The sequence below is a fragment of the Bos javanicus genome, chromosome 23 (genome assembly GCF_032452875.1).
Source record: "Bos javanicus breed banteng chromosome 23, ARS-OSU_banteng_1.0, whole genome shotgun sequence".
NCBI classification, from domain to species: Eukaryota; Metazoa; Chordata; class Mammalia; order Artiodactyla; family Bovidae; genus Bos; species Bos javanicus.
Genome location: NC_083890.1, coordinates 32,204,855 through 32,227,153, shown reverse-complemented (window position 1 = coordinate 32,227,153; position 22,299 = coordinate 32,204,855). Strand labels below are relative to the sequence as shown.

At 41.2% G+C, this 22,299-nt stretch overlaps 3 protein-coding genes, 1 long non-coding RNA gene and 2 pseudogenes across 4 annotated transcripts; 3 read left to right on the top strand and 3 right to left on the bottom strand.

Annotated features, from left to right (window-relative positions):
* Nucleotides 1-22,299, top strand: part of LOC133237033 (uncharacterized) — a 61,480-nt pseudogene that overhangs the window by 16,416 nt on the left and 22,765 nt on the right.
* LOC133237000 (histone H2A type 1-B) lies at nt 414-957 on the bottom strand. The gene has a single exon (XM_061399339.1). It carries the CDS (start codon nt 885-887, stop codon nt 495-497), a length of 393 nt encoding a protein of 130 aa, XP_061255323.1. The 5' UTR covers nt 888-957; the 3' UTR covers nt 414-494.
* On the bottom strand, nt 5,161-7,450 carry LOC133237014 (histone H2B type 1-B). Its single transcript, XM_061399355.1, has one exon. It carries the CDS (start codon nt 7,382-7,384, stop codon nt 7,004-7,006), a length of 381 nt encoding a protein of 126 aa, XP_061255339.1. The 5' UTR covers nt 7,385-7,450; the 3' UTR covers nt 5,161-7,003.
* LOC133237008 (histone H2A type 1-D-like) lies at nt 7,444-8,293 on the top strand (annotated as a pseudogene).
* H1-2 (H1.2 linker histone, cluster member) lies at nt 15,176-15,886 on the bottom strand. The gene has a single exon (XM_061399320.1). It carries the CDS (start codon nt 15,840-15,842, stop codon nt 15,201-15,203), a length of 642 nt encoding a protein of 213 aa, XP_061255304.1. The 5' UTR covers nt 15,843-15,886; the 3' UTR covers nt 15,176-15,200.
* Nucleotides 17,145-19,477, top strand: LOC133237042 (uncharacterized). The gene is made up of 2 exons (XR_009733104.1): nt 17,145-18,486; nt 19,231-19,477. It is a non-coding gene; the product is annotated as an uncharacterized LOC133237042 (long non-coding RNA).

Below are 22,299 nucleotides of genomic sequence, written 5' to 3'. Positions count from 1 at the left end.
TTTGACGTGTCAATGATCTGTAACTTACTCTCAGTTGTTTCAGCATAACATTTTTTTATAAAGTGGAATCTAGATGCAGAGTGTTTGGGTGTTCCATTGCATTAATAAAAAATGTTGTAAGAGTTCAGCACCTTTCACTAGTGAACTCTCACTCTCCAGTGGGGAAAACATGTCATACGTACCGCTGGAATTAAGGAAATACCGTTTGACTAGAATCGGACTCAACTCAGTTTAACCGGCCAATTTAAACTCGGGATTTTTCTGTTAAAAATTCCTCGCAAACATTTTGAGTGGAGTTAAGTTTTCCTCGAATAGTGAGGAACCCACTTCCTACTTGTGATTTTCGGCCTGATGTCACAACCTTCATATAGACACAATTAAAAAGCGTAACAGCTCTGTAAATGGAGAAAGTGGGTGGCTCTGAAAAGAGCCTTTGTATATATCGACTTTTCCTGGGTAATTGAAAGTAAAAGTGCCGTGGGAACGTGAACACTTTACTTGCCCTTGGCCTTGTGGTGGCTCTCAGTCTTCTTGGGCAGCAGCACAGCCTGGATGTTGGGCAGCACACCACCCTGAGCGATGGTCACACGGCCCAGCAGCTTGTTGAGCTCTTCGTCGTTGCGGATGGCCAGCTGCAAGTGGCGCGGGATGATGCGGGTCTTCTTGTTGTCCCGGGCTGCGTTTCCCGCCAGCTCCAAGATCTCGGCTGTCAGGTACTCCAACACCGCTGCCAGATACACGGGTGCGCCGGCCCCGACACGCTCGGAGTAGTTGCCCTTCCGGAGCAGGCGGTGCACGCGGCCCACGGGAAACTGGAGCCCAGCACGCGAAGAGCGAGTTTTGGCTTTAGCGCGAGCCTTGCCACCCTGTTTACCACGGCCTGACATACCTGCTAGATCACGAAGCAAAATATTTCACAAGGAAAACCAAACAGAAAATAAGTAAAACCAAAGCGAAAGAAGTATTTATACTAACTGAAGGTAGGCTTGTGTTATCCTCCCATTGGCTAACATTAAGTAACCAATGGGAGATCAGAACCTGCATCCTTAATTTGCATACAAGATTTCTGTCTAGTGACAAAAACTTCCTGAAAAAAGAACTAATAAGTCTATAATAAGTAGACGTTAGTTGTACACTCTTCCCATTGGTTACTATGTTGAACCTATGGGAAATCGCAACCTGTATCCTTCATTTGCATACAAGGCTTTCTCATCTAGTCTGATGGAATTTTAATACTAGTAATAATGGAGTTATTTGGTTTTCTCAAACCGACTGTTCTTAAAATAAACAGGAGGGGCTATTTTCATTGTTCTGAATTTTTAGCTATTGGAATTGTGCCTCATGATTTTTAGAAAGGAATAAATGCAGAATAATTCGTAAAGATAATATTTAAGAGGCAAGTATTAGTATGCTCAGTGTTTATCTCTTCTAACTCTTTACAGGGAAAATGAAGAGGAAATAATGGTTTTTTTATCTTGGCCCAAGACTTACACTATCTGAAAAGTAAAAAGTTCCATTTCATTCAACTTACCTATGAGGTCTGCCAGGATCACCTGGGAGGCATGTAGAGACCTGTCCTCATTTTAGAGAACGCGAAACAGAGACGCAGTTTGTTTGCCTTGGCTAAATAACACTGAGTTGAATGGGACCAAGGATTCCAAACTCCTGGCTGGAAAACGGTCATCATTCCCCAGTGCCACTCCCAACCTTTCCACCGTCCGTTTTTTCTCAACTTGGCTCCCACACGCAAGACACTAATTACTTCAGAAAACTCCATCATTGTGCATATCGTACTGGACTTTTTGCTGTTAGAGTACTGAAAACTGCAGCACATAAGTCTCTGGACTCCTAAGAAACGAGAGAACAAACCACCCCCATAGCATATAAATACTCAAAATGAGATTATAATATATACTGTAATACACTATACTAATATTAGTACAGAGTCTGGTCTTAAGCTCTCATGTCGAGAAACCTAAAATTGAGAAGTTGCCAAGTGAAATTTGCCATTTTTTTCTTATAATGATCCATGAAATAGAAATAGATGGGACTCAGATGGATGTGGACTATCATTTCAGGAATTTTTGAGGACTCGAGCCCATAAGTCTACTAACTCCTAAGCAAGATGGTACAAGGAACAGGAACCTGATTAGGAAAAAATCGCTCCTAAACCAATTCTGTCAGAGAACTATGTTTTGATCCAGGCAACCAAGAAGAGTTTCTTTTTTACCTTCTCTCAAGTCTTCTGACTCCAATGACTTTTTCTCAGCAATATTCATTTCCGTTTTATTATTATCTTCACCATGGACAACAGCAATACACATCCGTAACACTGGCCCAGTGTCTGAAATGTTTCATAACCCATAAGGGAGTTGTAAAAAGATAGATGCTACCTCAAAGACTTCGTACTATTTTGAAAAGGACAGGGGAGAGGAGGCAGGGGGTTGTATACCTGAAGTTTAAGTAGTAGAGCATAGTCGGCATCTAAAATGGAAGGTTTCAAACAATAAATATTATAAGAGCCCAGGGAGAAGAAAAATCACTGTGAATCAGAAGGATGAAGAGAACTTAAGACAAATGTACATTCAGCATTTATTCACATATATTTGCTGAGCAGTGTTAAGTGCCTGTGTTCTAGATGATGACATCGTGTGCCCTTGTGGTCTTGGGGAGGAAAAAAGTTTCCTCTACCCTTCTAGGTTCTTCAAGTTGATCTAAGAATTAAACTGGTATGAGACTGATTTACCAGGAAAAGTCAAATTTAGTTTCATTTGCGGGTTGGATGAAATAAAAATTAGACCCAAGGACAAGTTACACAGTTGAGGCTTGTTATGCCATCTCAGATTAGGGGTTAGGGGCTTGGGACTTCAAAGGGGAGTCCACAGGCAATTCACCATAAAATGAAAAAAGACAAATGTTTTGTAAACAAATGTTTGCTGGGCCAAATAGAAAAAGTGAGACTCAGAAAAGAATTTAATTAACAATCGGCCACGTCTACAGTCCTAGTTCAAATTACACTGTAGTTACCTAGGGTGATAACTACTTTCCTCAAACAGGTCTGCTTACAGCTATAGACAGCATGCTTAGTGATTATGATAACAAAAGCCACAAAAGCAAAGGTTAAAGTCACAGTTCCAACATGGTGGAAGACTTTGCCTCTTCCCTGTCACACTTTAATGAGTAAAGTCCGTAGTTCATCAGAATTAACTGGGGAGATGTATGAATTTTACTTTTGGCTTCTCATCATTCCTCTGCTACAGTTGTGAAGGCTAGCCTGAAGTCCAGTCATATAACTTTTTTTTTTTTTGCTTGGTGAAGATCAGCCATGTATTTATTTGTACAGATGTCAGAAGGGCCTACCCTTGAGATTAGGAGGCCCAGGTTTTGGTTTGGGCTTGCATTTAAGAGTATCAGTTCAGTTCAGTTGCTCACTTGTGTCCGACTCTTTGTGACCCAATGGACAAAAGCACGCCAGGCCTCCCTGTCCATCACTAACTCCCAGAGTTTACACAGATTCATGTCCATTGAGTTGGTGATGCCATCCAACCATCTCATCCTCTCTCATCCCCTTCTCCTCCTGCCTTCAATATTTCCCAGCATCAGGGTCTTTTCAAATGAGTCAGCTCTTTGCAAAAGGTGGCCAATGTATTAGAGTTTCAGCTTCAACATCAGTCCTTCCAGTGAACACCCAGGACCAATCTCCTTTAGGATGGACTGATTGGATCTCCTTGCAGTCCAAAGGACTCTCAAGAATCTTCTCCAACACCACAGTTCAAAAGCATCAATTCTTCTGTGCTCAGCTTTCTTTATAGTCAACTCTCACATTCATACATGACTACTGGAAAAACCATAGCCTTGACTAGACGGACCTTTGTTGGCAAAGTAATGTCTCTGCTTTTGAATATGCTGTCTAGGTTGGTTGTAACTTTCCTTCCAAGGACTAAGCGTCTTTTAATTTCATGGCTGCAGTCACCATCTGCAGTGATTTTGGAGCCCCCCAAAATCAAGTCAGCCACTGTTTCCACTGTTTCCCCATCTATTTGCCATGAAGTGATGGGAATGGATGCCATGATCTTAGTTTTCTGAATCTTGAATTTTAAGCCTACTTTTTCACTCTCCTCTTTCACATTCATCAAGATGCTCTTTAGTTTTTCTTCACTTTCTGCCATAAGGGTAGTGTCATCTGCATATCTGAGGTTATTGATATTTCTCCTGGCAATCTTGATTCCAGCTTGTGCTTCATCCAGCCCAGTGTTTCTCATGATGTACTCTTCATATAAGTTAAATAAGCAGGGTGACAATATACAGCCTTGACGTACTCCTTTTCCTAATGGGAACCAATCTGTTGTTCCATGTCCAGTTCTAACCGTTGCTTCCTGACATGCATACAGGTTTCTCAAGAGGCAGGTCAGGTGGTCTGGTATTCCCATCCCTCTTAGAATTTTCCACAGTTTATTGTGATCCACACAGTCAAAGACTTTGGCATAGTCAATAAAGCAGAAGTAGATGTTTTTCTGGAACTCTTGCTTTTTCGATGATCAAGCAGATGTTGGCAATTTGATCTCTGGTTCTCTGCCTTTTCTGAATCCAGCTTGAATATCTGGAAATTCACAGTTCATGTATTGCTGAAGCCTAGCTTGGAGAATGTTGAGCATTACTTTGCTAGTGTGTGAGATGAGTGCAATTGTGCAGTAGTTTGAGCATTCTTTGGCATTGCCTTTCTTTGGGATTGGAATGAAAACTGACGTTTTCCAGTCCTGTGGCCACTGCTGAGTTTTCCAAATTTGCTGGCATATTGAGTGCAGCACTTTCACAGCATCATCTTTCAGGATTTGAAATAGCTCATCTGAAATTCCATCACTTCCACTAGCATTGTTCGTAGTGATGCTTCCTAAGGCCCACTTGACTTCACATTCCAGGATGTCTGGCTCTAGGTAAATGATCACACCATCGTGATTATCTGGGTCGTGAAGCTCTTTTTTGTTCTTCTGTGTATTCTTGCCACCTCTTCTTCATATCTTCTACTTCTGTTAGGTTCATAGCATTTCTGTCCTTTATTGAGCCCATCTTTGCATGAAATATTTCCTTAGTATCTCTAATTATCTTGAAGAGCTCTCTAGTTTTCCCATTCTATTATTTTCCTCTATTTCTTTGCACTGATCACTGAGGAAGGCTTTCTTATCTCATCTTGCTATTCTTTGGAACTCTGCATTCAAATGGGTATATCTTTCCTTTTCTCCTTTGCTTTTTGGCTCTCTTCTTTTCACAGCTATTTGTAAGGCCTCCTCAGACAGCCATTTTCCTTTTTTGCATTTGTTTTTCTTGGGGATGGTCTTGCTCCCTGTCTCCTGTACACTGTCATGAACCTCCATCCATAGTTCATCAGGCACTCTATCAGATCTAGTCCCTTAAATCTATTTCTCACTTCCACTGCATAATCATAAAGGATTTGATTTAGGTCATACCTGAATGGTCTAGTGGTTTTCCCTACTTTCTTCAATTTAAGTCTGAATTTGGCAATAAGGAGTTCATGATCTGAGCCACGGTCAGCTCCTGGTCTTGTTTTGCTGACTGTATACAGTTCTGTAAAATATCAACTATTAGGAAGAAAGGAGGGGGCAAGGAGAAGGAAGATAGAAGCAAGCAAGCAGGCAAATAACAAGAACTTCTACCCCAGGAGATAATTTTGAAGAGGCTGAGATTATATTGCCACCAAGATCTCATCCCTCCAGAGAGCAATTCTTAAACTGCAGCTTGAGTTCAATCTTTTTTTCTTTTTCCCCCAGAGATGAGGGGAGGGGGTTACAATCTAAAAACCAAGAATTTAACTTCTAAGACAAGCTTCTGTTTCACAACTATGTTTTGTGTATGCTGAGACAGGGAAGTCTTCTCATACAGCAGTAACCTAATTTGTGTGGGATCTGGGAAAAGTTCATTTAACTTCAAAGTTTAAAAGTGGTCTTTTTGAGAAATTCTACTTCGAGTTTTTATTTCCTTATCCAAACACACTGATGTATGTCACCTAAAGATGGTGCTTATAAACCAAAGGAAAAGACTTTCCCCCACCTTTTTAATATGCAGTCAACCGCTGACTTTTCGTGGCTCTTCCCCTCATCCAGCCCCGCTGACTCCTTTTCCACAACCAAGGCCCTTCCTATCAGGATTATTTTTGGAGTAGTATGTTCTTTAAAAAATTTTCCCAAGAAAAATTAGCACACCTTCCTCTTCACCTGGGGCCCTCCTAGTCTGCAAATGAGGAGACACCAGATGGGGAGGGCAGGAAATTCAAACCATTTTCCCCTCCTCGAATTGGGAGTGCCACACTTTCAACCCCTTCTAGTGTCATCCCAGGAAGGTAAATTCCGGAAACTGGAACCCAGATGTCAGGAATGCAAGACAAATGGAAACGGCTTTACATTGGCTTTTTCCATCACAATAATTATAATGAGAAATTAGAAAATCTCATTTCAACCATGTGCAGAGTTTGAGTTAACACCTTATAAAAGTGTCCGCGGTTTATTAAAGGAACGACAGGTGATTTTGCTTAAGTTTCCCCAAGAACAGGGAGAAAACTCCACTGACTTGCCTTCCCTGCACCCTACCCTGAAAAGGCAACCTGCATAACGATGCCCTGAGGATAGGGACTCTGAAATCCCCCAACCACTTCCTTACCCGGGAGGAAAATTCTAATCACCATCAAAAATTTTTTAAGAGGACTCGTGGAGAAGAGTGAGCATTCCCAAGCATCTGGATGCTTAGTCCATGGCAAACAGGAAGATGTGTCTTTTGGGGGATGTCTCTTTAATGCCAAGAGACCTTTCAAGTAGCTAGAGGTTCTGGCTCAAAAATTGCTCCAACTATTAACCCCACTAGAGTAGATGCTTAAATCTAATCAATAGGATAGAATTGCATTTACCCCGTGAGAAAACAGCCGTTACAGTCCTTCTTCGATAAAGTGGGTGGCTCTGAAAAGAGCCTTTGAATTAAATGCCTATGCAGGCACTCATTTGGAGCTGGTGTATTTAGTTACGGCCTTGGTACCCTCAGAAACAGCATGCTTGGCCAGCTCCCCGGGCAGCAGCAGGCGCACGGCCGTCTGGATCTCCCGGGATGTAATGGTCGAGCGCTTGTTGTAATGCGCCAGGCGTGACGCCTCGCCGGCGATGCGCTCAAAAATGTCGTTTACGAAGGAGTTCATAATACCCATGGCCTTAGATGAGATACCAGTATCTGGATGGACCTGCTTCAGAACCTTGTACACATAAATAGAGTAGCTCTCTTTACGACTGCGCTTGCGTTTTTTGCCATCTTTCTTCTGTGCCTTAGTGATGGCTTTCTTAGAGCCTTTTTTAGGAGCCGGAGCAGATTTAGACGGCTCAGGCATTGTTTTGCAGTAGAAATGTTAGGGGGTAGTATCCACAAGAAAGATAAATAGTGTGAGTTTAAAAACCATTTATTTATAGTGCTTCAATGTAAATGAGGAATCGAGAATTCTCACTTTTGATTGGGTAAGATCAGTACAGTTTCACTAAGGTCTGGAGGGAGTGGTTTATGCAAATAAGGGATACACATTTTCTCTTTTTATTGGATAGAAAAGCATCTTACTTTTGACCAATAGGAGACCTAACTGGCGCATCCCTCCGCTGTCTATTAAAAAGTTTTCTTTTTTTCCCCCTTGGTCATCCAGCGTTTTTTTTTTCTGCTCACAAGTTTTGCTGTTGAATTGTACAAGGTAACTATGTCTGGACGTGGTAAACAAGGAGGTAGAACTCGAGCTAAAGCCAAAACTCGGTCGCGCTGGTTTACAATTTCCAGTAGGGCGAGTGCACCGCCTGCTCCGCAAGGGCAACTATACAGCGGGTTGAGCCGGCGCTCCGGTGTTCTTGGCGGCGGTGCTGGAGTACCTGACGGCAGAGATCCTGGAGCTGGCGGGCAACGCGGCCCGGGACAACAAGAAGACCTGCATCATTCCGCGTCACCTGCAGTTGGTTATCCGCAGCGACGAGGAGCTGAACAAGCTGCTGGGCAAAGTCACCATCGCCCAGGGCGGCGTCCTGCCCAACATCCAGGGGGTGCTGCTGCCCAAGAAGACCGAGAGTCACCACAAGGCGAAGGGGAAGTAAAGCCTAGACAAAAAAAGAAACTTTTTAATACACTGCCTAAAGGCTGTTTTCAGAGCCATCCACATTTTCATTTAAAAAAGCTGGTAGCCGGCTTATGCTGCGTAGGTGGTTAATTATAAAGAGACAAGTGATATTAAAATAAAGACTCTAGAAATGTCCTCACAAGCATTGTTTTAGTGCATAGCTGGCGAAACCTTTGTAATCCACAAGGGCCTTTATAAAGAGAAAGGGAAACTAGAACAGTACTTAGTCTTGAGGGTAACAAAAAGCAAAGAAATTACTCTTGCCAAGATTAGTTTTCTCTTGCCTTTGCTTTCAAAATTTTTAAACAATTTTTTTTTTCCGATGAAAGTTTATCAGGTTCCAGTGTATATATGTCATCAATTCCACCTTTGCATGCATGTGATTTTTTAAATCATCCACCCAGGGACCCTGGCATGTAGTTTTACAGAAGATAAACTCCGAATTAGGGGAGATCTGATGACCAAAGTTAGAAAGTGGTAGTCCTGGTGGTTCGAGATTTACTTAAAGCTAACCCAACTGTGGGGGAGAAAGAACAATTGTACTCAATTTAGGATTGGCGCAGAAATACCACCTTGAGAACGTGTCAAGAATTAAGAATATCAGGTCCCACTTGTATACTGAATCAAAAGTTAACATGGTGCCTAAATGGCTCGTTATGTACGTTGAAGTTGGCAATAAGATGAAACAATTTAGAAAAATTCCTTCGGATCGCCTATATTAAAAAAAAAAAAAAAGGCATAGAAAATAGGGGTAGAAGTAATTCATCCAATCAGATTCTTTCGTAAATAACCGGTCTCTCCCGGTCACTTTTTAGCCAATGGTTTTATCGCGCGGTACTTTTGAAAAATTCCGAGACCAATCAGAATGCTTCCAACTATATTTAAAGGCAACTACCTACGCTTGTAGCAGACTTTTGGTTTCTGATCACTGACTTGTGATGGCTCGTACTAAGCAGACTGCTCGCAAGTCCACCGGCGGCAAGGCGCCACGCAAGCAGCTGGCCACCAAGGCGGCCCGCAAGAGCGCGCCGGCCACCGGCGGCGTGAAGAAGCCGCACCGCTACCGCCCCGGCACGGTAGCTCTGCGCGAGATCCGCCGCTACCAGAAGTCCACGGAGCTGCTGATCCGCAAGCTGCCGTTCCAGCGGCTGGTGCGCGAGATTGCGCAGGACTTCAAGACCGACTTGCGTTTCCAGAGCTCTGCGGTGATGGCGCTGCAGGAAGCGTGCGAGGCCTACCTGGTGGGGCTCTTTGAGGACACCAACCTGTGTGCCATCCACGCCAAGCGCGTCACCATCATGCCCAAGGACATCCAGCTTGCCCGCCGCATCCGCGGGGAGAGAGCATAAAGTTGTTTTCTCTGTACTTAAAAAAGGCTCTTTTTAGAGCCACCCACATTTTCATCGAAAGTAACTGTAACACTGTCAGTGAGGCATTAGAAACTACGAAAAGGTAGAAAGCACAGGTTGAGTTGAAGTTTACTGTTCATAAAAGCTATTGAATTACCTAGAGAACTGTCGCTGATAACTAAGGCCTAAGGTCTCATTTAAATATTCACGTCTAGAGGTATAACGTATCCAAAGGAATAAACCGATTCCTGGGGCCTACAGGTGATAAAACGTGGTGACTATAACTACAAAGTTAGCAAGTAAATGAGAAAACGTATTTTTTAAGAAACCGTATCTGGCACAAAACTCAGGAAAATGCCACATTTATTAACTTGAATACAAAACTATAATGCTTTGTTTGCCTATATTTTTGACTATACTCTGGTTCCATCTTTAAAGGGAAATGTTCAGAAATGTTTTGTAGAGTATATTAAGTCAACAGTGGGAAGAGAATTCAATATTCACTTAAGATGACTGATCACAATTTGTTTTATCCTCTTGATAACTTAGAGAAGAATTTCAGCTTTAAAGCACTACAAGTAATGTCAAGTAACGCTTTAAGGCTTGTTTTATAATTTGAAAATCCTCTGTCAAATTTTTATATGTGAGTTTTAAAATTTGGAAGAATTCTTCAAAGACTAGCTTCTACGTTATACATTTCGCATCTCAATTCTCCACTATGTACTCACTCTCATTACTGGGCACACAGATAAATGACATTTAGTACAATTTCTTACCAATAATTTAGGTGAGTTTGTCAGTGGCTCAGATGGTAAAGAATCTACCTATAATCCAGGAGACCCAGGTTCTATCCTTGGGTCAGAAGAGCCCCTGGAGACGGCATGGCAACCCACTCCAGTATTCTTTCCTGGAGAATCTCCAAGGATAGAGGAACCTGGGGGGCTAAAGTCCATGGGGTTGCAAACAGTCAGACACGACTGAATGACTAACAATTTCACTTTTCACTTTTTGTCAGTGATAAGTAGTATTCCCTGAAGACATTCTTAGATCAGACTGGCTAGCAACAAGTGAACTATATATGAACAGATCTACACATCACTTTATATATTGCATTAATCCCCCCAAAAATTTAGATTCAGTACATGTTTTCAAGTCCTAAATATTCTCATCAATATCCCAAAATAATCAGACAAAGGTTAATTGTAACAGAAAAGAACATTGAGTGGAAATAAAGGTTTTAACCAGCTTTAATTAAAACATGCCAACATTTAAAAGAATTTCTTTTAAATGAGAGCATGTGAACAGACTATACTCCCAGGGGCCCCTTCCAGGGCCTTGGAAGTACAGAGTCTGACACTTGAGTTTCATATCTTCAGGGTAAATCTGCCTTTCAGCACTGGCTATGCTTTTCCAAATTACATATGGCCTTCCCTGTCCTCCTACTACTCGGTTCTACCGTACCTCAGCAGAGTACCCTGTTGAGAATCACTGGTCTTGGATGACTCTCAGTAATCTGGGATAGAGCACTGCTTTGCATGATGCTTTGGATGATGGTACCATTTTCAAAAAGATATACCAAGAGAAGAAACTTCATTGAGAGGACATAAAGTCAACTCTGAGTAATGGGAACACTTTCAGTCCAGGTAAATTCTCTGGGACAACTTTACAGGTGTTACTGATCCACTCTGTACTGAATATCACCACCTTTAGAGAGGTCCCTATGCAAGGAAGAAAATAAAACCATGGATTCCTTAGAAGAGTCAGTCTAATAACTAACCCTGATAGTTTTCCATGGATCAAGTACTGCAGGATCTAATTGACCTAAATTATTGTATATAACACTTGCTACAACACTGAAAGGCAAGTTCTCTCACTGTCTCTATTTAATAGAGGAGGAAGTTATCGTTGCCGGGAAGCCAAACCCAAACTAAATATTTTTGATCAATAAAATAAATTATACAGAAATGGATGATCAGACCTAGTTTCCTCCTCAACAGAAACTCTCTTGGAGATTGGGCTGCCTCAGGATGAACAGGGAGGGCCTGCAGTGGCCTGGCTGTTGCTAAAATCTGTTATCAGATTCCTGTGGTCAGAAGCCTGGTATGAGGTGCGGTGGGCAGGATGACCAGAAGAAACATCAGCTCCTAGAGATAACCAAGTGTACTTTATGATCTTTAGTCTTAGACTTCAGGACCAGGTCATCATAATTATTTCCTTGGAAACGTCTAAATTCTACTCCAGGGTAAATATTTTCTTGAGTCTTCCTTTCAGTATTTACTATAGAGCTGCTGCTGCTAAGTCGCTTCAGTCATGTCTGACTCTGTGCGACCCCATAGACGTTAGCCCAGCAGGCTCCACCGCCTCTAGGATTCTCCAGGCAAGAACACTGGAGTGGGTTGCCATTTCCTTCTCCAGTGCATGAAAGTGAAAAGTGAAAGTAAAGTTGCTCAGCCCTGTCCGACTCTTAGCGACCCCATGGACCGCAGTCTACCATGCTCCTCCATCCATGGGATTTTCCATGCAAGAGTACTGGAGTGGGGTGCCATTGCCTTCTCTGACTATGGAGCTATATTGTTCAAAACAGTAACCACTAGTCATTTGTGTCTATTAAGCACATGAAACTGTGGCTAGTCTAAATTGAGATGAGCTGAAGTGTAAAATACATGCCATATTTCAAAGAGTTAGTATGAAAAATAGAATTTAAAAATCTCGTAATATTTTTACCTTAGATTAGTTGCTGAAATAATATTTTTATTTTAGTGGGTTAAATATTATTGAAATGATTTTACTTGTTATACTTTTTTAAAATGTGGCTACTAGAAAAAATTTTAAGACATATGTGGCTCTTTACCATATTTCAGAGGAACAGCACTCTTCATGGAGGGTTATTATACTGGTTTACTGATCAGAAAGTAAATAGTTATGTCCTTAATGTGACCAAGCCTCAGTAATAATGGCACCTATCTTAAAGAACTGTGACAAGAATGTGTTTGAAAACAAATGAAGAGTGCTCAGCAACAGTGCTTGGCACCTTGTAAATTAGTGCTCAAGACATGCCAGATATTGACACTTCCCTGGCAGTCTTGTGGTTGAGACTCTGTACTCTCTACTGGGTGGCATGGGTTTGATTCCTGGTTAGGGAAATAAGATTCCACTTGCCTTATGACACGTCCAAAGGAGAAAAAAAAAAAAAAAAGCTACCTTAAAACACTATTGCTGTTACCTCTGTGCCCTAAATCCCTGTTCCCTTCTGAAATTCTTTAATGATGTAATCATATCTAGTTCTGGGCCTGTTTCTCTTTGGCATGGATTTGAAACACAAAGTTACCTTTTATATCTCCCTCAAGCATAGAAAATATGATACCTAGAGCATTGCCTAGGGGAAGTAATAAGATATTTACTTTTTCAGCATGAAAGCACTGAGTATGTACAGAAAAAAATAGAATAATGCTTTGCAAGGAGACTTTAATTTCTGTTACATTTCTATCATACATGAAGATTTCATGAATTTTCATTATCTATCACTCAGCAGTTTATGCAGTATTCATTGCCATTTCTGGCTCATCAGCCATTTTGGCCAATTAAAGTATATTAATGCTGTTCTCAGTATTTTATAATAATAAGTGAATATTGAAAATATTAATAATGTTAAAGTTTAGGTTTTATAAACCAAATTGTAACAACGGACTTTTTGTTAAACTAGCTAATTTTTAGTTTCAAATGAATGGGTTATTAGACCCCAGTCAACTATGTAAACTTCCCTCACAGAGAGGGAAGGGAACATAATTTAAGAACTTGGATAAAACTGAGGAAACTGTTGAACATTATCTAAAGACTAAAGTAAAATGAAATGAGAGATTTTTACAGTGACTTAAGCTCTCTGTGAATGAACTTTCCCTCTAGCCTTACTAGAGAATAGTTACATTTGTTTTTGATGAACATGTTTTATTTGAAAGTAAAGAACATCTTTAATTTATGCAAATACAGTTGCAGGAAACGTTCAGTGTTAGGATCAACTCTATAAACCCAATAAATTTACACCACAAAAGGCCATTCACAAGAGGTTTAAAGAAAAATAAGAGAATCAACTTTTGCTTAAGTTGGTTCGTCCCCTGCCTCTTAGAGTGGATGTGAAAATGAAATTATTTGACAGAAAATTCGAACATAAAAGAACATGGTGCTGTTACTATAAGCCCTAACTGTGATTTGATTTGGAGTGTCTTTATTAGGTCTTCTGCTATTGCAACTTGACCCAACCTGAGATAAGTGGAAAGGTCCCCTGTGGCAAGAATTCAGGCAGCTCAAAGAACCAGTAACTCAGGTGTCATTAATACAGACATTGCAACCTTTTCTATACATCTCTCATCTCTGCTTTTCTTTGCACTTTGGTTACCATTCTATGCTTTTTATCCACTAGACCTTTTGCTTTCCTCCCACACAGTGACTAAGACTAGGAATGAACTCCGTGGCCCCTACCAATAATGCAGGAATTAACGTTAACTCACAGATTCGTCCTTGTGGTTGAAAAACTGAGCTGCAGGTCTGCAGAAGCCCCTGCCCCGGTAAACGGTCTTGAGAAATTCTCTACCCAGGAGACATGACATGAAAATGAAAGAATCCACATACAACGCTGTTAATGAAAAAAAAAAAAAAAAAAGCCCTTTATTAAAAACGCCACCCCATCCCATATACACACGTTTCAAAACTTTACCAGTATACTTTTTTTTTTTTTACTTAGCGTAGAAACATTTGGATTTCACAAAAAGGCGTTTAAAGCATCTACGATTTTCAGATGTTGAGGTTCCCGAAAAGAAGGATCCTTGACTGGCCGGCCAGGACAAAATGGCCGACTAAAAGTGGTTTTTGATGCTGTCAAATCATCACACATTTGCTTATAAAGTTAGAAAGTGCAAGGAACAGAAAGATCCCTGGTCCAGCTTTGCTTCTGGTGGAAGAATCACTGCCACCGCTGTAGCATTTTTCAAATGTTCCTTTACTGCCAGAGTAAACAGGAATTAAGAATGTGAGGCAACGGCGTCAGTACCCACCCTCCTGCCTGGGTTGAATACCAACGCCCCCACGACAGCAAATTTGACTTTTGAAAACGTAGAAAACGTCCGAAATACGACACATTTCTCTATCAAGCAAATAGGGCTAACCCAACAGAAAGAAAACATTAAGAGACCACAGAGGGAAGACAGTCACCATCCAATTAAAAACAGGGTGAAAAATCACAGGCTGGAGGAATGAGCCAACCGGCGAACAAGGCGGGACTTTTGAATGAGTTTTTAGCCCAATCGGAATATCCCGTAAGACTGAGAAACTGGTTGGGTTTAGTGCTGGTTGTTTTTGCTCTTCACAGGAGTGGGGCGGGGCCGGCGGAAATCCCAAGTACGCAAGCCAGCGGAAAGCGCTTGCAACTGCTGACCAGGAGGCTGACAGAAGACACCGCAGGGCAAGGGGCAACCCACAGGAATGGGTTCAAACTCTGCAAACTCACAGCAACCGCTCTCCCCTGCTCTCACTGCTGTTCCTTGGGTAGTGCCAGCCATCTGCAATAACTCCCGCGTAAGCCTACCCTTGAATAAGAATCTACAGAAGATAGGGATACACAACACGAAAAGGAGTATACAGCTCTTTTTTTGAGATAAGTGGTGGCTCTGAAAAGAGCCTTTTGGGGTTTTAGAAGCAGACGATTTAACAACCTACTTCTTCTTGGGTGCAGCCTTCTTGGGCTTGGCAACCTTGGGCTTAGCGGCCTTCGGCTTAACCGCCTTCGCTGCGCTTTTGGCGGCCTTCTTGGGCTTGGCAGCCTTAGCTTTCTTGGGGCTCTTCGCCACTTTCTTGGTCACAGCAGCTGCGGCCGGTTTCTTCGCTTTCTTCGGGGTCTTCTTAGCAGTTTTCTTTGGAGTGGCCGCGCCCGTGGCTTTCTTGGTCTTCTTAGCCGCCCCGGCAGCCTTCTTGGGCTTGGCCGCACCCGCCTTTTTCGCCTTGGGCTTGGCCTCCCCGGTGGGTGCCTTCTTGTTGAGCTTGAAAGAACCAGAAGCCCCAGTGCCCTTAGTCTGCACCAGGGTGCCTTTGCTCACCAAGCTCTTGAGACCCAGCTTGATGCGGCTGTTGTTCTTCTCCACATCGTAGCCAGCGGCCGCCAGTGCCTTCTTGAGCGCAGCTAAAGACACGCCGCTGCGTTCCTTGGAGGCGGCGACAGCCTTGGTGATGAGCTCGGACACCGGGGGCCCGGAGGCCTTCCGGCGCGCCCCAGCCGGCTTTTTGGCAGTCTTCTTCTTGACTGGGGTCTTCTCCGCAGGAGGTGCGGCAGCGGGAACAGCAGGAGCAGTCTCCGACATGGTGAAGATCTAGAACTCGGGTACAAGTGGCAAAGCGCCGATGAAGCTGCGCTTGGGCCGGGCCGCCGTATATATAGAGCGCAGGCGCGCGCTGATTGGTGCTCCGGTCGCCCGCCTGGCTGGCAGGCTCTGAGCCGCCGCGATGCGCCCAAGTTGTGTTTGTTCTACTTCACAAAAGGGGGAAAATATTAAAATACCCTACACCAAATCACCCGAGTTTGGTCAGGAAAGGATCCGAGAAGCCTCAGGCTTCGTGCTCTCCATTTATTTTGTTCACAATCACAAACACTACGCGTCCAGACGTCCCGAACTCCCCCAACTCCTAGGGAAGTCCTGGGCAGTCGGAGACCACTTTCTGTTTTTCTTCTAAATTACCTGTTCGCTCCTTTGCCCCTGAAAGTTCTTTTTCTCAGGGGTGGTTGGGCACATGCTTCTCTTCTTTTGGGACCAAAAACGAAATGGTTTCCACCTAAATTTTCACCATAATTCTGTTTCTTCGCAAGGGAAGTAACACAGGTCCTCTGTGAATTCTGCGTACAGACCCACAGGAACTGTGGACTGGGACCAGGATTCTGGGACCAGTCCAAAGCTGTTAGAGCGGGATGGGAGGGGGTTCGTAAGCCTTGGGGGGTCCTGAGTGATGGGGGGTTAGAGACTTAAATCTTTGATTTGAAGACATTGAAACTTTATCAAATCCCTCTTTTCATAGATGGGGGCGGGGCACTCTTTTCACTTCTCCAAAGGCGAGAAATTGGGCTGTTTTTTAAAAGCTCTCAGGTTCCCCTCTGGGTTGTGCAAGGCGGGGGGTCTGGCCCTCAAGAATAGGGATAATGAGGGAAGAAAGAAGACCCTCTTAAGCCTACAAATAACCCTCAATAGACTTAACAGTGAGGGACATTTAGATGATCGGTTTTCAAAGAAAGCAAGCATTTATTTATTTTTGTATGCTGTACTAAAGAAATGAATTGCAGCACACGAAAATTCTAGATTACTTCCAGTAACAATATCTAAACATATGTCATGGCACAGGACACCTTCTAACTGGGAACTCAAAGATATAGATGGAAATAAAGCAACTGACAAGACACACTTTTGACTTTTAAGATAAACTAGAGATTTTAAATAGAAATCGTGAAATGACAAAATTTTAAACAGACATAGAGAAAAGTAATTAGAAAAAATAAATTATTATACCACTTTTTGCTGATAAGCTCACCTTTTATCCCCTCTAAAACTGACTGTATGTATTCTATTCTGAATTTCACTATACTACTACATCTAGATGGAAGTATGTACTAAACACATCAGTCTTAGATGTGGTAATCAAAAAATGTGATAAATTAAGTTCAATGATGAATGAAACATGAGACATCTTCTTTTAGACTAAGGATAGCCCCATGATTTCACTGAATAACATTCTTTCAACATTTGGAAACTATGTCTACTACTGGTCATGTCCTCTGGGAATTAGCAACCTAATAAGATTAGTGATGGGTGAATTAGCAGCCATAGAAAATCACTTTAGACCTGCCATCCATCAGTGTGACTTGGGCATAGGAATTGTAAGAAATCATTGAAAGTGTATGAACAACTAAAGCACCTTCATCATACAAATATATTTTGGCAAAAAAATAAAACAAGAACATGCAATTTGTTCTGATTCTATGTGCAGTGAACCGCCTGTTCATCTGAAACTCAGCTAAGGGCGCATAACGAGCAGGAAAAGAGCTATGTAGAGTCTTGATTACTATGCCACTGAACTTCTCTTCAGTAGAAATTGGTGTCCCTTTTTGCAAATCGGGCTTCCCTGGTAGCTCAGCTGGTAAAGAATCCACCTGCAATGCCAGAAACCTGAGTTTGATCCCTGGGCTGAGAAATTCCCCTGGAGAAGGGAATGTCTACCCACTCCAGTATTCTGGCCTAGAGAATTCCATGGACTGTATAGTCCATGGGATTGCAAAGAGTTGGACAGGACTGAGCCACTTTCATTTCGTTTTTGGAAATCAGCAACCTGTAAATTTGATTATTGTGATTCAGTTTTATGATATGACTACTCAGGTTTAATCAATCAAATCACATCTCTGTATGCAAATCTAAAATCCAGAACCAGACACCAGCCACTCAAATTCTTGCTCCTAACCTTCTGGCCACATAGTGCAGGTCAGAGGCAGAAAAACACATAGACTTTCTCTAGATCCCTGTAACTAGTACTGAGAAAAGTAAAAAACAAAGATATGTCTTCATGTCTTTTCAAGCTGCATTAGAGAATTCTCCACAAGTCCACTTCTGGTTCATGTAATGCTCTAAGGCCATGTTATACAATAAAATAAAATGTGGATATGTAAGTCACACACATAATTTTAAACCTTCTAATAGTCACAATGAAAAAAGTAAGAAGAAACAGGTAGATTTAACTTTTATAATGTATATTATTTAACTCAGTATATCCAAACTACTATCACTTCAATATGTAATTGATACTTCAAAAAACATGAGACCATTTCTATTCTTTTTTTATAGGGTAAATCTTCAAACTCTGGTGTGTATTTTACATTTGTAAATTTGCAGATTAGCTTCATTACACGTGCTCAATGACCACATATGACTGACAACTTTCATATGGAACAGCATGGTTTTAGAAAAGGTAACATTGACTTAATATTTACTTTTTGATTAGGCTCAGAGTATATAAAATTAGACCTTTCCTTATAGAAGATTGATACACTAATAAGGGTTTTGTATAGTAGAGATGCAAGTGAATTCTTTCTAGTAGAAAAGATAACCCCAAAAGTTATGATTGTATTGCCTAATAGGACGTTAACCAATTTTGTATCTGATCTTTCAGCTTTCCAGCATTCTTTCTCACCCTGAACATATTTCATTCTCCTGTATCCTGCTTTGACCTACCTTTGTCATTCTGCTAGTTCTGTCATTAATACTTAAATCATTCTTTGACCCATGTACAAACTCACTATGCACAGTCTTTGTATGAGAGTCATGTTTTGAAAATTATACTTTGACACTTGGTTAGTTTGTCCTACAGGCTCTGAATCAGAATCTTTAGAAACTATTCTAAAAGATGGGAAGATACAAAATTTTTTGACCATTTGCTTTAAAGTGACCTTAGAGCCTATAGATGTTCCAGGAAGTCTCAGGCTTTGCAATAAGATTGAACAAGCCCGTGATCAAAAAAAGTCCTACTAAAATTAGCTCAAGGGAAAATTCAGATTAAGGGTGTGGTCATTCCACTCAAAATTGATGGTTTCAAAATAGCCAGCCACAAATTGAGGACAGAGTTAAATATCTGCCTTGCAATAAATTGTGTATACTTGTATTTACACACATCCTGACTATTATGAGTTGGCTAATTTCGTTTCATCTTCTTCAGATCTGGAAAGCTGACGGACAAAGTAAAAGATGCAAAGCAGATTGTCAAGTGCAAATGGAGCTGGAGAGAGAGGCTCAAACAGCAAGATGCATTCAAAGGAGAGTGAAAGGAGTGGTTGGGACAGGTGTATGGGTCAGGGACTGACAATCGATTTTTCTTTCACTTCCTCCTTCTACTTTGCCAGAATAGAGTTCTGTCTGCTCGTTGTAAGCCCCAACTGGGAGTGATTAAACCTGCTTTTTCCTGACTCACCAAGGAAACTTTGGGCTGAGACTAAAGATTCTGTATCTTATTCCCTGGCACACTGTCAAAATACACTCCACAGAGAACCATAATAGTAAAGCACATAGTGGAAGCTCAATAAATACATGGAGAGTATTATAAAAGGAGCATTACATTGGAAAATATATTTACCTACCATTTTGGAAATGCTGTTAGAATCACATAAAGTGACACAAGAAACCTAGGGCATTAATAGGCACCTTATTCTTCAAGCTTGTTTTCAAATAACTTTTATGATTTCAAAAAGTCAGAACTACACTCAAAATGATTTATCAATAGCAGAAAGATGTATCTCAGTTTAGGCCGCTAATGAAAGCAATTATAAAGCACAAGATGAAAATACATATGGGGAAGTAGCCTTAATCAGAATAAACATAGGGCCTTATACAATGACTATTTTGGAGGACACAAGGACATACAAATTTTGGTAGGTTTCTTAGGACATACTTTTGCTTTTTATTTCCCATCTCATCACTATGCCATGTACGAGCTTTTCTCATATACTAAGCACTTGTTAAGGAAAGGACACCAGAAGAGATAATAAAGGCAGAGATCAGCCAAGCAAAGTGTCTGTCTTAAGGAATTATATGTGGTGAGACTGACACAGACAAGCATATTATCATACAGTGTGATAAGTCTGATAAAAGACACAAACCACTGTGAGAAAAAAGAATAAAACCAAAGAGTGTTCTTGAGCCAGTTATAACTTTGCCTTCAAGTACTTACCAATCCAATTGGGAAGTTAAGACATCAGAGAACAGGTTAGAACAGTGGTTCTCAAACATTTAGATTTCAAGACCCCTTCCCATTCCTAAAAATTAGTAACCCACCTCCAATGTTTTGTTAATGTCAGTTATATATGTAGATATTTACTACTTAAATATTAAAACAGTATTAAATTTAATAATTCACATTTATATGATGTTTACTACCAATAAAATTAATTATATGTATGAAAAATTATATATAATTAACAAACATCATATAATCTTTTCATTTATATAATATTATGAGGGGAGACCCTGGTGGCTCAGATGGTAAAGAGTCTACTTGCAATGCAGGAGACCTGGGTTTGATCCCTGGGTCAGGAAGATCCCCTGGAGAAGGGAATGTTAACCCACTCCAGTATTTTTGCCTGGAGAATTCCATGGACAGAGGAGCATGGCAGGCTACTTATTGTCCAGGGAGTCGCAAAGAGTCAGACCCAACTGAGTGACTTTCACTCACTCACTCACATAATACTATACATACTATATAGAGATTTATATACAAAATACATAATAGTATAAATATATAGTACTAAATACATAATAGACAGTTGGACTACAAAGAAGGCTGAGAGCCAAAGGATCAATGGTGAACTGTGGTGTTGGAGAAGACTTTCAAGAGTCCCTTGGACTGCAAGGAGATCAAACCAGTCAATCCTAAAGAAAATTAACTGAATGTTCATTGGAAGGACCGATGCTGAAGCTGAAGTTCCAATACTTTGACCACCTGATGCAAAGAGCCAACTCATTGGAAAAGACTCTGATGCTGGGAAAGATTGAGGGCAGGAGGAGAAGGGGGTGACAAAGAATAAGATGGTTGGGTGGCATTACTGACTCGATGGGTATGAGTTTGAGCAAACTCCAGGAAATAGTGAAGGACAGGGAAGTATGCTGTAGTCCATGGCATTGCAAAGAGTTGGACACGACTTAATGACCAAACGACAACAAAAATATACATTTACAACACAATGTTACATATGATATATATAATAGAGCACTGCACATTATAAATTTCATATACAAATCCATATACAGTATATATAAATGATATGTATTTAGTGGGTTTCCCATTTGAGCCACCAGGGAAGCCCACTAAATATATACTACTGTGTATTTCATATATAAATCTCTATATAGTACATATAATTCATATATACTATATATGGGTTTGTATATGAAATTTATAATATGTAATGCTATATGTATATAACATTGTATTATAAATGTGTATATTATGTGTCATAATATGTATTGCTATATGTATGCTGCTGCTAAGTCGCATCAGTCGTGTCCGACTCTGTGCAACCCCATAGACAGCAGCCCACCAGGCTCCCCCATCCCTGGGATTCTCCAGGCAAGAACACTGGAGTGGGTTGCCATTTCCTTCTCCAGCTATATGTATAGTATGTTGTAAATATAAATGTGTTATAAATGTATATGTAATATGTGTAGTAGGTCAACTCATAAAAAGTTCCCATTCTCTACCTCATTCAAAATCCTGGCAGCCCCAGGCTAACCTGAGACTTGTAAGGCTGCCTGAAGGTGGAGAACACAGTCAAACTGTTAACGCAAGAGAGCAGAGGGAAAGACAGCAGCTTTGGGGTCCACACACTTCTTTTCAATACCAGTTCCCCCATTCACGAACTCGGGGATCCTGCCAAGTCCTCAGGTTTTCCCCACTTTCATTTCGTCCTCTGTAACACCCCCCACTATCCCCTTGTCCCAGGAATGTAGTGAGGGTTAAATTAGATAACGCACATACACTTCCTGGGACTGGGCTGAGCACATAGTAGCCTCTTATTTGATTTTTATTTCCATTACATTCTTATCCCATGGGAGCCTCCTGTTTTGAGGTGACCTTAAGATAGTTGATAATGCACCTTAATTTGGACGAGTGGATAAGAGTAGACCAAGTCCAACAAGTTGGTTCTGTCTTTCCAGTTATGTAAACTTCCCCGGGTAGCTTCTGAAGGGTCACTGGACCTAGGAACTAGCCCAAAGAATACCTCAAGAAGAAACT

Coding starts and splice junctions, on each gene's coding strand:
- LOC133237014 (XM_061399355.1), bottom strand. CDS start 7,384: ATGCCTGAGCCGTCTAAATCTGCTCCGGCTCCTAAAAAAGGCTCTAAG.
- H1-2 (XM_061399320.1), bottom strand. CDS start 15,842: ATGTCGGAGACTGCTCCTGCTGTTCCCGCTGCCGCACCTCCTGCGGAG.
- LOC133237000 (XM_061399339.1), bottom strand. CDS start 887: ATGTCAGGCCGTGGTAAACAGGGTGGCAAGGCTCGCGCTAAAGCCAAA.